The sequence below is a fragment of the Bos javanicus genome, chromosome 15, assembly GCF_032452875.1.
Source record: "Bos javanicus breed banteng chromosome 15, ARS-OSU_banteng_1.0, whole genome shotgun sequence".
Lineage (NCBI taxonomy): Eukaryota > Metazoa > Chordata > Mammalia > Artiodactyla > Bovidae > Bos > Bos javanicus.
The window spans coordinates 54,396,982-54,411,329 of record NC_083882.1 but is presented as its reverse complement, the minus strand read 5'-3'; the positions used below and the strand labels follow the sequence as shown (position 1 = coordinate 54,411,329).

General features: G+C 41.4%; 1 protein-coding gene across 6 annotated transcripts in view; it reads left to right on the top strand.

Moving 5' to 3' along the window:
* XRRA1 (X-ray radiation resistance associated 1) overlaps nucleotides 1-14,348 on the top strand; it is a 68,156-nt gene that overhangs the window by 30,880 nt on the left and 22,928 nt on the right. For 4 of the 6 annotated variants that reach the window (XM_061380847.1, XM_061380846.1, XM_061380850.1 and 1 more), the window contains 2 exons: nucleotides 9,998-10,126; nucleotides 10,902-11,119. In XM_061380847.1, the coding sequence (XP_061236831.1) occupies nucleotides 9,998-10,126; nucleotides 10,902-11,119 (347 nt within the window). Of the gene's footprint in view, nucleotides 1-9,981; nucleotides 10,127-10,901; nucleotides 11,120-14,348 lie in introns of those variants that run through there. The other 2 variants (XM_061380848.1, XM_061380852.1) reach the window with 2 other exon arrangements.

The following is a 14,348-nucleotide window of genomic DNA, read 5'->3' as shown; positions in this document are numbered from 1 at the left end:
GCCGGGAGAATGCCACCTACTAAAGCTCCCAGTAAAGGTACCGGTAGATGCAAAGCCCCAAAAGTTGGGGAGGCCTCAGCTAGGGAGTCCACACCCCTCCCCAATAGGGAGTGACACGGGTGTCTGCATGTCACTGTCCTTTCCTCTGATTGCTCATTCGTAAGTTGTGGCTATTGCTCTTGCCAGACTATTCCCCTTCATGAACCCTCTAAATAAGCTTTGCATATTTCCATTCTGCACATTTGCTGAGGCTGTGCCTTCTGGCCAGAATGTACTGGCCCTTTCTCTCTTAATAATAGTAATACATGTGTAATGCTTACTATGTGTCAGATACTATTCTGACACTCTTAATATATACTAACTCGTTTAATCCTCACAACCCTATGAGGTAAGTGTCCTATTATCATCACCCTCATTTTATAGATGAGGAAATTGAGGCACAGGTAAATTAACTCAACCAGAGTTACAAAGCCAAATCGCAGAGGCAGAATTTGAACCAAGTCCATCTGACTCCAGAGAGCAGGCTTATGACCATTACTTTCTCTTCTTATGTTGCTTCTGTACATATTCCAAGGGCTACCTCAGACTGTCCTCTTTCCCTCTCAGAAGCCTTTCTTTCTTAACCATTTTAAGTGTACCATTCAGCAACATTAAGTACATTCACACTGTTGGGCAACTGTCACAATCATCCCACTCCAGAACTCTGTTCATCTTGCAGAAATTCCATCAACTTTGACTAATAGACATGATGCTTTTAAGAGGAATACCAGATAATTCTTTGGATTCCAAAGATATTCCTTTTTGCCCTCAAGGTAGAGCAGCAATCATACTTTTTCTGATAATTGGTATCAGTCACCCAGCCAATATAATAAACCCCTCTTTCCCTGCCTGTTGGTTTAGTGGAATAAAGAACCCAAGAGGCCAGTAGTAAACTTAACTTCCGGTTAAGTCAAACTATTTTTGTGTTCCCTGTAAAAGTATTCCTCCCAAGGAAACTCAGAGCTCTAACTTAAGAACTCAGAGCTGCAGGAATTAGAAACAAATTGTAAGATGAGCGGCTTTCATTTTCATTCATTCATTCCTAGGCCCTTATGATCCGATGTGAGAAAAACAGAATCAGTTTTAGTTGCTAGTTTATGTGACACTCCATCCTGTAAGTCAGCATCCAACCTCACAGTGGGTAGCCTCCTAGCTAGTGGAATAAATAAGTTGTCAGAAGACTGTTTTACAATTCTGTTAGGTCAGCTACTTCTGTGTGATGGAGTACATGGCAAAAAATTAAACTCCATGTCCTTGAGTCCATTATTGTACTTCTTTGCAATGAAATGTGTTCCACGGTTAAAAGCAATCTTATGTGTACTATTTAAATAATGAATAAGACATTCTGTAAATCCACAGATTGTGATGCTTGGCAGAACACTCTGGTTAGGCAGGGAAAATCCATGTCTCAAATACATACATATTTCAGTAAGAAAAAAAAAATCACTGCTCCTTTTATGAAAGTAAATGTCCACTCTAGTCATCCTTCTACTGGATGGTTGGCTAATCCTCCTAGAAATGGTGCCTGTTAGCAACTCAGCATTAGCCTCTGTTATTGGCAGATTGGGTGTTCAATAGGACTGGTAGCCAAATGAACTTTGTGGAGGGGAAGTATGTAGACTTCTTCCCTGCTGCCAAGGCCATTTTGCAAGTAGCAGGGTATCTAACCGACATTCATGGAATGGGTCATCTTGTTCACCTGATCATTGAGAGTCTTATCTGAAGTGGATAGTCTTTGCAAGAATTCATGCGAGATACAAATAATTCTCATCCTATTCATTCTGAGAGGTCCATTCACATAATTCTCCCTCAGTCCTCCCTGTCAGCAGTTCTACATTATGGTTTCCAAGCTTTGACTCATCAGCTAAACCACTGCCCATGAATCAGCATAGACCTGCACTTTTGGCTGTCTCACCAACCAAGGAAAATGAACAGTCAGATCTATTGTTCTGGGTTTTATCTCTTGGGAGGATTTCTCCTCCCCTGTCTTTTCAGAGCCACCTTTGTATGGAGTTATAATCCTGCAACGGTCTGGTTTTGGTTAGTATCAGCATATCATGCAAAATCATTTGTAAATCCAGTTGCATATTGTTCTCCTACACCCAGTGGTCATGGAACATTAGTTATGGGTTGATGGAGAAGAAACAGTTCAGCAGGAGTAGGCATCATAGAAATCTAAGCAATGTTAATTCATTCAACTTTCCAGATTTGCTTGAGCTGATCTCCAATGTTATTTTCACGTGCTGAGGGAGTTCTGAGCATTCAGGTCATGATGCACAGCTCAGGAAGTGTGGTCACCTTAGTGTCTCGTGGTCAGGTGTTCAGTCTCTACCAACATGCAGGAGTAAGCTAGAAGCTGTCTTTCAAAAGGAAAATAGTTACATGAAGAACAGAGCATAACTTTGTTCAAATTATGATTCTGTAATTGATGCCTTAAAAAGGCTCTGTTCATAGAGTGAGTGACCATTCACTCTATTTATCATCCAAACCAGGAACATCATTGAGAGGGAAAAGCATCACTATTAATTATTTGGCGATAACAGGTGAAAATTCAAACTGTCCTTGAAAACCAGGATATATGGTAACCCTATCTATACAGCCTTAGACAGAACACAGTTGGACCTGCTGAGTCATAACACCCAATACCCTTGGTAAATGACATAATGCCCAGAGAACAACTTGCATGGCAACTGGACCTGTTGCAGAGCCTTGCCTTGCTCTTCCCACACAAAACTAGCAGCCTCAGTAAATGGATCAGAACAGCACAAATGTTTTATGTGTGGCTGCCCAAATAAAAAAAAACGCCAACAAAGCTTTGTAACTTTTTCTTAGTAGAAGGCAGTGAAAGATGTCTTTCACATTGGAGGTATATTCCAACATGCTCCAGATACCTGGACATCAAGAACATCCATCACGGTGTCAGTTTCTTGAATTTTTGTAAGATCTACCTCCATCCTGTGGCACAGTCCATACTGATGCATCTAAAGTATTTGCATTTCCTGCCCATTAGCTCTAATCAACATAGTGTTCTGTGGAATACCAAAATAATCAAGATTTCCATGGATTAGGTTATGATAGAGCTAAAGAGTTGATGTAGCCCCCAGGGAAGAGAACAAAGGTATACTGCTGTCCCTGACAGGTGAAAGCAGACTGCTTCTGGTAGTTCTTGTTCATTAATAAAGAGAAAGTAACATCTGGAAGATCCTTAGCTGTATCACAAGTGCTAGGGGCTGTGTTGATGTGCTACAGTAAGAAGAGTTCACAAAGGGAACAGTGGCTGAAATTGGAATTACCATATGATTGAGTAATTTACAGTCATTCTTTGAGACCTGTCTTCTGCACAAGTCAAATAAACAAGATAAACAGGGATGTTACAGGACTCATCATCCTTCTACCTTTCCAGTCTTTAGTGTTTGCAGTAATCTCTGCAGTTACCTCAGAGATGTGGAATTATCTTTGATTTACTGTCTTGGAAGCAAAATTCCTAGGGCTTCAGTTTGGCCCTTCCTATTATAATAGCCCTCATGTTATTAGTCAGTAAAAAAAGTGTGGTTATTTTGTCAGTGGCTTAGTGCATCTTTTCTAATGATGTGAGAACTGGGGAGATAACCACAAAGTAGGTTTGTGAGTTTACCAGGTCCCTTCACAGGCTAAATTTCCATTCTTCCTTTGAATCGTCACACTCGCCCACTTTCTGGTATGGACCACCGTGCCTTTCATACCCCAGACTTAGCACCAATTTGCAGATATTTTCTAGTTATGTTTGAAAGCATTCATTAGCATTCTCTATATTGTTGGAAATGTTCTATATCCACATTGTCCAATATGGTAGCCACTAGTTGTATTGAGCACTTGAAATGTGGTTAGTGTGACTGAGGAGCTGAATATTTCATTTTATTAAAGTTTGATTCCCATGGACAGAGGAGCCTGGTAGGCTGCAGTCCATGGGGTTGCTAAGAGTCGGACACGACTGAGCGACTTCACTTTCACTTTTCACTCTCATGCATTGGAGACGGAAATGGCAACCCACTCCAGTGTTCTTGCCTGGAGAATCCCAGGGACAGTGGGGCCTGGTGGGCTGCCGTCTATGGGGTCGCACAGAGTCAGACACGACTGAAGTGACTTAGCAGCAGCAGCAGCAGCAGTTTTAAGTGTAGATAGTCAGGAACTGAATGAGAAACCATGACTCCCCCTGTGGGCAACTCAAATCACTTTTTTTCCTCACCAGATCTAGAGTTCTTTTGGCTATATAGGTCACCAGTAACTCCAAATCAGCTTAATTCATTTACAGAAATTGAAGTTGTTTGAATAGTCTTCAGTCCCTGCCAGGATCACAGTTTTCTAGTTCACACTTCCTCTTTGGATTTAGTCCTGCACTGCCCTAACTTAAAACAGGGGCAGTTGATTGGGGCTCCCTTTCTGTGACATACTCTGGACTCCAGTTTTTGGCCTCCTGGACTAGCAAGGTTGTCAGAATCTCTGCTTAGCTTCTCAGCCACTTCTGGAGTCAGCAGAGAGCCCTAGGCGAAAAGTGGCCCCAAATGTTACATGAATCCCTTCAAGTTTTCTCCTTCTTCCAAATCTTGGTGCCCTAACTTTTCACAGCTTATTAGTTCCCAGATGCCCTAAAGAAGATTGTCTTTTATATATATATATATATGTATGTATGTATGTATATATAGTCTGGATTTTATAGTTTATACTTGGGAGAGAGTTGGCTCATGGTATTTAGTCTGCAGGACCATGAGCCTTTCCATTTATTTTGGCCAGGTGCCTAGGTGCCTGGTATGGAACCATTTTAAACTAAATAAACTAGCTGGCTATTTTATGAACCACTCCAATGATACAAATATCAGCTGGAGTTTTTCAGGAAGACCAGCTTGCCCTCCACCTTCCCCTTCTCTGTTCACTCCAAGGTAGTTTTCCCGTGATTTGGGGATGAGAGGAATGGGCTTAGTTCTGATTCTGAGGGTACCTTTTTTTAGGATCCCAGATTCAAGTGAGGACCTCCAATTATATGCCCCACCTTCTCTTTCAATAACATCAGCAAATATCCTTATGGCAAAAGTAGCTTTTTATGCCCGGTTTCTATCTCTTGAGTTTTATTTTTATTTTTTTTAAGATTTTTTTTTTAACGTGGACCATTTAAAAAATCTTTATTGAACTTGTTACAGTATTGCTTCTGTTGTTTGTTTTGGCTTTCTGGCTGCAAGGCCTATGAGATCTTAGCTCCCTAACCAGAGATGAAACCCGCACCCCCTGCATTGCAAGGTGAAATCTTAACACTGGACCTCCAGGGAAATTCCTGTCTCTGGAGTTTTAGATTTTGGCACAGTACTTTACTTTCTTTGCATCTCTTACATCTTTTTATTTGTTTTTTGTTTTTTTTTAATTGATTGGAAATAGTTGATTTATGTTGTGTTCATTTCAGGTATACAGAAAAGTTAATCGCTTATACATATACATATATCTACTCTTTCTTAGATTCTCTTCCCATATAGGTCATTATAGGGTATTGAGTAGAGAGTCCCCTGTGCTGTACTGTAGGTCCTTATTAGTTAATCTGTTTTATATATAATAGTGTGTATGTCAGTCCCAATCTCCCAATTTATCCCTCCCTCCTCCTTTCCTCCCTGGTAACCATAAGTTTGTTTTCTCCATCTGTGACTCTTATTTCTGATTCATAAATAAGTTCATCTGTACCACTTTGTAGATTCCACATATAAGCAATATCACATAATGTTTGTCTTTCTCTGACTTACTTCACTCATTATGACAATCTTTAGGTCCATCTATGTTGCTGCAAATGGCACTATTTCATTCTTTTTTATGGCTGAGTAATACTCTATTGTGGAGAAGGCAATGGCAACCCACTCCAGTACTCTTGCCTGGAAAATCCCATGGACGGAGGAGCCTGGTAGGCTACAGTCTATGGGGTCGTGAAGAGTCAGACATGACTGAGTGACTTCACTTTCACTTTTCACTTTCATGCATTGGAGAAGGAAATGGCAACCCACTCCAGTACTCTTGCCTGGAGAATCCCAGGGACTGGGAGCCTGGTGGGCTGCCGTCTATGGGGTCACACAGAGTCGGACACGACTGATGCGACTTAGCAGCAGCAGCAGCAGCAGCAGTACTCTATTGTGTGTATATATATATGTATCCCATCTTCTTTATCCATTCCTCTTTGATGGGCATTTAGGTTGCTTCCATGTCCTGGCTATTGTAAATAGTGCTGCAGTGAACACTGGGGTGTGTGTAGCTTTTCAAAGTATGGTCCTCTCTAGATATATGCCCAGGAGTGGGATTGCTGGATCATGCAGTAGGTCTAAATGATAGGTCTTTTTAAAAATATATATATATACTTTATTCATCGTTCTAGTTGTTTCCAGTGGAAAGTCTTATTACATGAAGTAAGACAAGTCTTCACTACCCTGTACTTCCTATTTCTTTACATATAAGAAAGAGAGAATAAATATACTCCTGTTTACATCAGAGTATCAACTGAAATATTTATGCTTTGAAAGCAATGCGGCTTCAGACAAGTATTATTGTCATTTTCTTCCTACACATATGTCCACACTCAGTATGCTCTGTCGATTCCCCTTTTCTGCTAATCTCTTAAATTTTGGTCCCCCATCGTCCACTCTCAACCCACTGTTTTTCTTGATCTTTAGTCTTTCTTAGTGTTCTCATCCCTTCCCAAGTCTTACGTTATTTCTCTACTTCACTTTTGTCATCTGAACTATACACCCATGTATCCTACTTATCGTATCAAACTCATCAGACACATGCCCATGCCAGCATCTCCTCCTCCTCTGGCCTCATTGATGGGCACTGCTCTTCATCTGCTGTGCAGTTGTCCAGGCTAGAAACATGGTCATCAGCCTGAATTTTTTTCTTACTCACCTCTCACAACCAACTAGGCCCAGAGATGCTTGAATCTAGAAACCACACAACAAGCAAAGCAGCAGTGACAGCAGAACCAGAGCCCAGGGCTCCTGATCCCCACTCCCATGCTTTTTCCAATATGGTACTCGAATTCCCATTCCTGAATGGGAACCCAGCCACCAGGGCAGACTCTTACCTTCTAAACAATTCCATTAAAGCTACCAGATTTTAAATGGTATCACTTCCCTTTGCCAAGAGAAGCTATAATAAAAATAGCACTACAGCTGGAAATCTCGGTTTCTTCATTACTGACGGACTCCTGCCACTTCAAAGAACTCTTCTCCCAAAACTGCTGTGGGAAGGGCTCAACGGGAGAGCCTGATGCTTTCCTATGAAGCTTTGCATCTTGTCTTCCTCACCTACATATTGATGGCCCCCCTATTTCAAGGCATGTGTTTAGAGACAAAATGAAACTCCTCTATGTTATAATTGGAGCTGAACTTTGAAAAGGCAAAGTAGTGTGACTTTTCACAAGAGACAGGTCAGAGCTAGCTTTTTTATTATGGAGCTTAAGAGGAATTTTTTGAAGTCTTACTTCTTAGCTGTTTCATATTTCACTGGAGTAAAATAAAGATTGGCCAATTAACTATAGATCAACAGAGCTTCTGTGCACCATCCTATAATTGCTTTCAGGTAGATTAAAAATTCACTGTGTGAATCAGGAAGAGGAAGAGAGTGATCTGTGACCCTGAAAAATACCAGGAGCTAAAGGCTTCCTTCATGCTCTGTTGAGTGTCTCTGGTCTTTGGATTTCAAGCCTCTTGCCCCTCACCTTGCCAGGGCTCTTTTGGAAACAGTATCTGACCCCTTCCTCCTTTTAGTCAGAATTATCATGGTTATAATCTACAGAAATCCATCACTATTAGAGTAACAAAAAAGGAAGAATTTACTGTAAAAACAACGAGGCATCTAACACTCAGGCCTGGGGCCATGCTGAGTATCAGTCCTGAGCATTGTGGAGCACCCCGGAAGTTCTGTCTGTCAGCTCTCAGGCCTGCTCCTCTCAGTGACTCACCCCGTTTGTCCACAGGTGCGTGCCTGTGTTTCTCTGAGCCCCATGTTGAGGCACATGACCAGCCAGAGCTCCTAAAAATACTACAGCTGCAGCCACAAAACAATGATTTGTCTTCCTGTTCCTCTCCTTAGCTCACAGTTCTTAAGAAAATAGCAAATTCTCTCTCCTTTTTTTCCTTTGGCCACACCTCATGGCTTGTGGGATTTTAGTTCCCCAACTAGGGATTGAACCCGGGCCCTCAGCAGTGAAAGCCAGCAGTCCTAACCACTGGATCAGCAAGGAGTTCTCTCCCTCTCCGTCTTCATGGTCTAGCTTAAGCATTGCCTTCCCTGGGCTCCCCCCGCCTGAGTGGGTGACTCCCATCAAGTTTTGTGCCTGCCTCTGCTCTAGTATTGGTCTCACTGTGTGCTGAGCATCTGTCTCCTCCACGAGACTATAAGAGCTTTGAGAGGAGAATGTGCTCTTTTTCTCCTTGTATTCCCTGTACCTGGCTCCACAAATATGTGTAAAAAATTCTTGAGTGTGAATGAATGAATGAGTGCACAACTGGCTGTATGCTGTCTTTAAATTCACCTTTGAAATATTCCTGCCTTTAGGTGAACTGGTGACAGTCCTTTTGGGCTTGAACTCACTGTCTACCTTTCTCAGCCTCTCTTTCACCCAGCCAGCAGCTACCCTTCCACTTCCCCACCCTTTAATTCACACAGGGCTTGAAGATGTGATGTGCGAGGTGGGCGCTGTAGTGGAAAGGGCCTGGAGTTTGGAATCGAATTGGAGCTCTAGCACTTGCTGACTATGAGATTCTGGGCAAGTGACTCTTAAGTTCGAATTTCTTCATCTGAAAAAGAGATAGATCACACCTGTCCTTCCCAGTGCTCCTCTGAGATGACAGATGTAAAACAACACAGTGTCAGGAATGCAGTAGGCTCAGAAGAAAGGCTACTTCCCAGTCCTCTTATTGTAGGCCTGTGATTCACATTTGTGTATGTGTGCGTGTGACCAGGTATCCCTATGTGTTTGTTTTTGTGTATAGAGAGGATGGGGTTGGAGGGAGGCATGAAAACACAGTGTGAGTCATCTATCTCTCATGTGCTTAGAAATAATTACCTAAGCCTCATCCACATGGTGACACAAATGAGGTCACGTTGATGGTGGTACCTAATTACCACCACTTCCCACCCCACGTGTGTGATTCAGGACCTCAGCCTGTTAAATCCCACTCTCAAGTGTTTCTGAAAATCCTCAGAATTTGAATTTAATAAAAGGCTTCTCAGTTCCATACTGATGTGTGTACTCTACAAAGGCATTTAGAGGAGAGCCTCAGTGCAGCCAGGAGTGGTGCCCTTCATCTGTCTTACCTTACCCGACTTGGCCTCTGCCAGGGTCACTATCTCCAAGTGCTTCTGTGGTTACCAGTTCTTGGGGTGACACAACATACTTGGGAGTCTTCCCTGACCCCAGATTGTGCAGTGTTCTTCCTGTAGAATGTTTCCCCTAATTTTGCCACCCTGGTATCTTCCATGAACATTACTAATACCTCTCCATCCTGCCCCAACTTGGGCTCGCTGAGTCCATCAGTGGATATGTGCAACCTTTCTCCAAATGAAAGATTGGATGTGTGAGTGGGGTTTGGGGAAGGGGGTCATTGGAGATGGGATTACACTTTCTGGTACCTCTGTCTGCAGAAACCATTCTTGGGCACTAGAGAAATTTCCAAGGTGGTTAGGCTTCTTTTTTTTTGGTGGGAGGGGGCTACGCCACACAGTTTCAGACTTGGTTTCAAATCCTGAAACCAAGTTTCAAATCTTGGTTTCAGACCAGGGATTGAACCCATGTCCCCTTGCTTCAGAAGGCTGGAGTCTTAACCACTAGACCATGAGAGAAATCCCCTGGTTAGGCCTCTTGGTTGATTCCCTATCCTCTGTTTCTTCCTGGGAATGATGGAGCTTGTCCCGTGTGCTTGATCATGACTGCAGGTCTTTGTGCACACAGGGAGGCGTCTGTCACATCGCTGACCACCAAGAGGTACATCCTGAGGTTCCCAGCGCTGGAGACACTGATGCTGGATGACAACAAACTCTCCAACCCCAACTGTTTTGTCAGCCTGGCCGGGCTCAAGAGGTAAAGCTAAAAGCCTCTCTCTGCAGGGCCCTCTGTAACCCCCATCCTTGCTCACACCTTGAGTACTGCTCTGGAAGCCAAAAGGCCTGGCTTTAAATCCCAGTTCCTCCACTTATCTCAGCTGTGTGGGCATGGGTAAGTCATCTCCCCTCTGAGCTTTAGCTTGAGCCAAAAAAGCAGGGCATTGGTAAAGATATTTCTGATCACATGATTGGTTTAGAAGCAGCAAAGAGGAGATTAGGATGAGATGTTATCAGAAACGGGATCCTAACCCTAAGAGAGGAAATGGAATAAAAGAAAAAAGTGAGAATCAGATAAGTTAAACTCTGAGCTCCATCTGTAGATGGCCCTCTATACATCCAGAGATTCAACCAACATAGAACTCATAATTGTGGAGGCCTGACTATATTTGGTTAAAGCAATGAAATGCTGGCCTTTAAATGATTAAGTTTTAGATCTCTGGAAATTTTACTTGGGGTTCAAATGCCATTTACTGAACACTACTTTGTGTTCAGTACACAGAGTAGTACACAAAGTTCACTACATTATTTACATATTTTGTCAATCCTCACAAGAACCTCAAAAGGTTAATAAATGCTACCCCCATTTTAGAGGTAGGGATATTGAGACCCAGAGAGGGTGTCATTGGCTTAAGGTCACAGAGGAGGAGTAAGTGTCTAAGACTGACTCCATGTTCATTCCCTAAAGTTGCTTGGTAAATGTCCCTGAGGTATCATTACTGCTGTGATTCTGTATTCACTTTCCTTAATTGAAGACTGAAGAAGTTAAGCCTGGACCAAAACAGGATTTTCCGGATCCCGTACCTACAGCAGGTTCAGCTCCGAGATGGGTCTGGAGATTGGGTTGGAGGCAGGGGGAGTCCCCGGAAACAGCCCCAATCCATGCTGCAGTCCAAGTCGTGGATATATGAGGCCTCAGATGACCAGCCGGATTATACTATACTGCCCATGAAAAAGGACGTTGACCGGACAGGTTAGTGATACCCCTTGTTAAAGAGACTCTTGACCCATGGTGTGAATAAGCTTCTAAGAATTGATTCTGAAAGTCTATGGCTCCCTGGGGAGCTCCTGCTTCTCAACTGCTGGGTCTGGGGAGATTGCGGTCTCACATAAAATATTTCAGTAACTTCCTACCTGTTCTGTCAGTCAAGATGTTTTTACAACCCAGCTATAAGTGTATTTTAAAAAATTTTTTATCTCAAATAGTAAGAGGCTAGAAGTAAGGCTTTCTAGTGATGGTTAATTCTGGGGTGCATTGGCATTCTCAAGGGACTCAGGCTCCTTCCATCCTCTCTTCTCCATCCTGGGCCTGCTTGCTTGTCCTTCCTTGCTTGTCCATTTGCATGTCTTCTTTGGAAGGATATCCATTCATATCCTCTTTGATTATTTTTTTGCTATTGAGTTTTGAGTTTTTAAAAAATTACTTTTTGGATAGGAGTCCCTTGTCCAGATACAGTAATTAAAAATATTTTCTCCCCTTCATTCGGTTGTACTTTCATTTTGTTCATGGTTCCCTTTGCTGTGCAGAAGCTTTTTAGTTTGAGGTATACAGCTGAGTGATTCAGTTATACATTTATATGTATATGTTTATATTTTTTCGATTCTTTTCCACTGTCATTTATTACAAGATTTTGAAAATAGTTCCCTGTACTATACAGTAAATCCTTGTTGTTTATCTATTTTATATATAGTGGTATGCATCTGTTGATGCCATACTCCTAATTATGCTTCCTCTTTCTTCCCCTTTGGTAACCATAAGTTTGTTTTCTGTGTGAGTTTTTCTGTTTCATAAATAAGTTCATTTGTACTATTTTTTAAGTTCTACATATAAATGATATCATATGATATCTGTCTTTCTCTGTATGACTTCACTTAGTGTGATAATCTCTTGGTCCATGCATGTTGCTGCAAATGGTATTATTTCACTCTTTTATATGGCTGAGTAATATTCCATTGTGTGTGTATCACATCTTCTTTATCCATTCATCTATTGATTGACACTTAGGTTGCTTCTGTGTAGTGGCTGTCATATATAGTGCTGCTCTGAACATGGTGGAGTTACATGTTTTCTTTGAAATTAGTGTTTTCATCTTTTCTGGGTATATGCCCAGGAATGGGGTTGCTGAATCATATGGTAACTCTATTTTTAGTTTTTTAAACAACCTCCATACTGTTTTCCATAGCAGCTTCATCAATTTACATTGCCACTAGCAGTGTACAAGGGTTCCCTTTTCTCCACACCTGCTCCTGCATTTATTATTTGTACTTTTAGTTGATGGTCCTTCTGATCTATGTGAGATGATACTTCATTGTAGTTTTGATTTTCATTTGTCCAGTGATTAGCAATGTTGAGCATCTTTTCATGTGCCTGTTGGCCATTTGTATGTCTTCTTTGGAGAAATAAAGGAATGTTCTAGTTCTGTAAAAAATGTCACGGGTAAATTGATTGCATTAAACTGTAGATTACTTTGGATAGTGTAGCCATTTTAATAATATTAATTCTTCTGATCAATCTATGGTATATCTTACTATTTCTTTAAATCATTTTAATTTCCTTTATCAGTGTTTTACAGTTCTCAATATATAAGTCTTTCACCTCCTTGGTCAGGTTTATTCCTAAGTATTTTATTCTTTTTGATTTCAATTTTAAAAGGAATTTTTTTTACTTTCTCTATTTCTCTGTTAGTGTAAAGAACTACAAGTGGTTTCTGTATGTTAATTGTTTTTTAAAGTTTATTTATTTATGGCTGTGCTAGGTCTTCATTGCTGTGTGAGCTTTTCTCTAGTTTTGGCAAGCAGGGGCCATTCTCTGGTTGTGGTGCACAGGCTGTCATTGCAGTGACTTCTCTTGTTGCAGAACATGGGCTCTAGGGTGCTCAGGCTTCAGTAGTTGCGGCACCCGGGCTCAATAGTTGAGGCTCCCAGACTCTAGAGCACAGGCTCAATAGCTGTGGTGAATGGGCTTAGTTGCTCTGTGGCATATGGGAGCTTCCCAGATCAAGATCAAACCTGTGTCTCCTGCATTGGCAGGTGGAATTTTTACCACTGAGCCACCAGGGAAGTCTGCTATATGTTAATCTTGTGTCCTACTACCCTGCTGAACTCATTTATCAACTCTAGTAGTTTTGTGTGGAGTCTTTAGGGTTTTATATATATATAGTATAATGTTATCTGCATATATGACAATTTTACCTCTTCCCTTTCAGTTTAGATACCTTGTATTTCTTTTTCTTGTCTGATTGCTGTGGCTAGGACTTCCAATACTATGTTGAATAGAAGTGGTAAGAGTGGGAGTCCTTGTCTTGTTCTAGATTTTAGCTGAAAAGCTTTCAGCTTTTCAAAGTTGAGTATGATGTTGGCTGTAGTTTGTCATAAATAGCTTTAATTATGTTGAGATATGTTCTCTCTGTACCCACTTTGGCAAGAGTTATTTTTTTTATCATGAATGAATGTTGAATTTTATCAAATGCTTTTTCTGCATCTATTGAGCTGATCTTGTGGTTATTGTCATTTCTTCATGTATCACGTTGATTTGAGTCAACACATCTATTCTGTATGTCTGCATCTCTATTCCTGCCCTGCAAATAGATTCATCAGTAATGTTTTTCTATATTTTATATATATGTGTGTGTGTTAATATGTGATATTGTTTTTCTCTTTCTGACTTACTTTATTCTGTGTAACAGGCTCTGTGTTCATCCACCTCTCACTAGAACTGACTCAAATTTGTTCCTTTTTATGGCTGAGTAATATTCCATCATATATATGTACTACAACTGTTTTATCCATTCATCTGTTGATGGACCTGTAGGTTGCTTCTATGTCCTGGCTATTGTAAATAGTGCAGTGTGTATGTTTGTTTTAGTCGCTACGTCTTATCTGACTCTTTGCAACCCCATGGACTGTAGCTTGTCAGGCTTCTTTGTCCATAGAATTTCCCAGGCAAAGCATACAGGAGTGGGTTGACATTTCCTTCTTCTGGGGATCTTCCAACACAGGGATCGAACCTGCATCTCCTTTGGTTCAATTCTTTAACCACTGGTAGACAGATTCTTTACCACTGAGCCAACTGGAAAACCCGAACATTGGGATATATGTGTCTTTTTCAATTATGGTTTTCTCAGGGTACATACCCAGTAGTGGGATTGGGTCTTCATGGCTACATATGGGCTCTTCTTTAGTTGTGGTATGTGGGCTTCTTA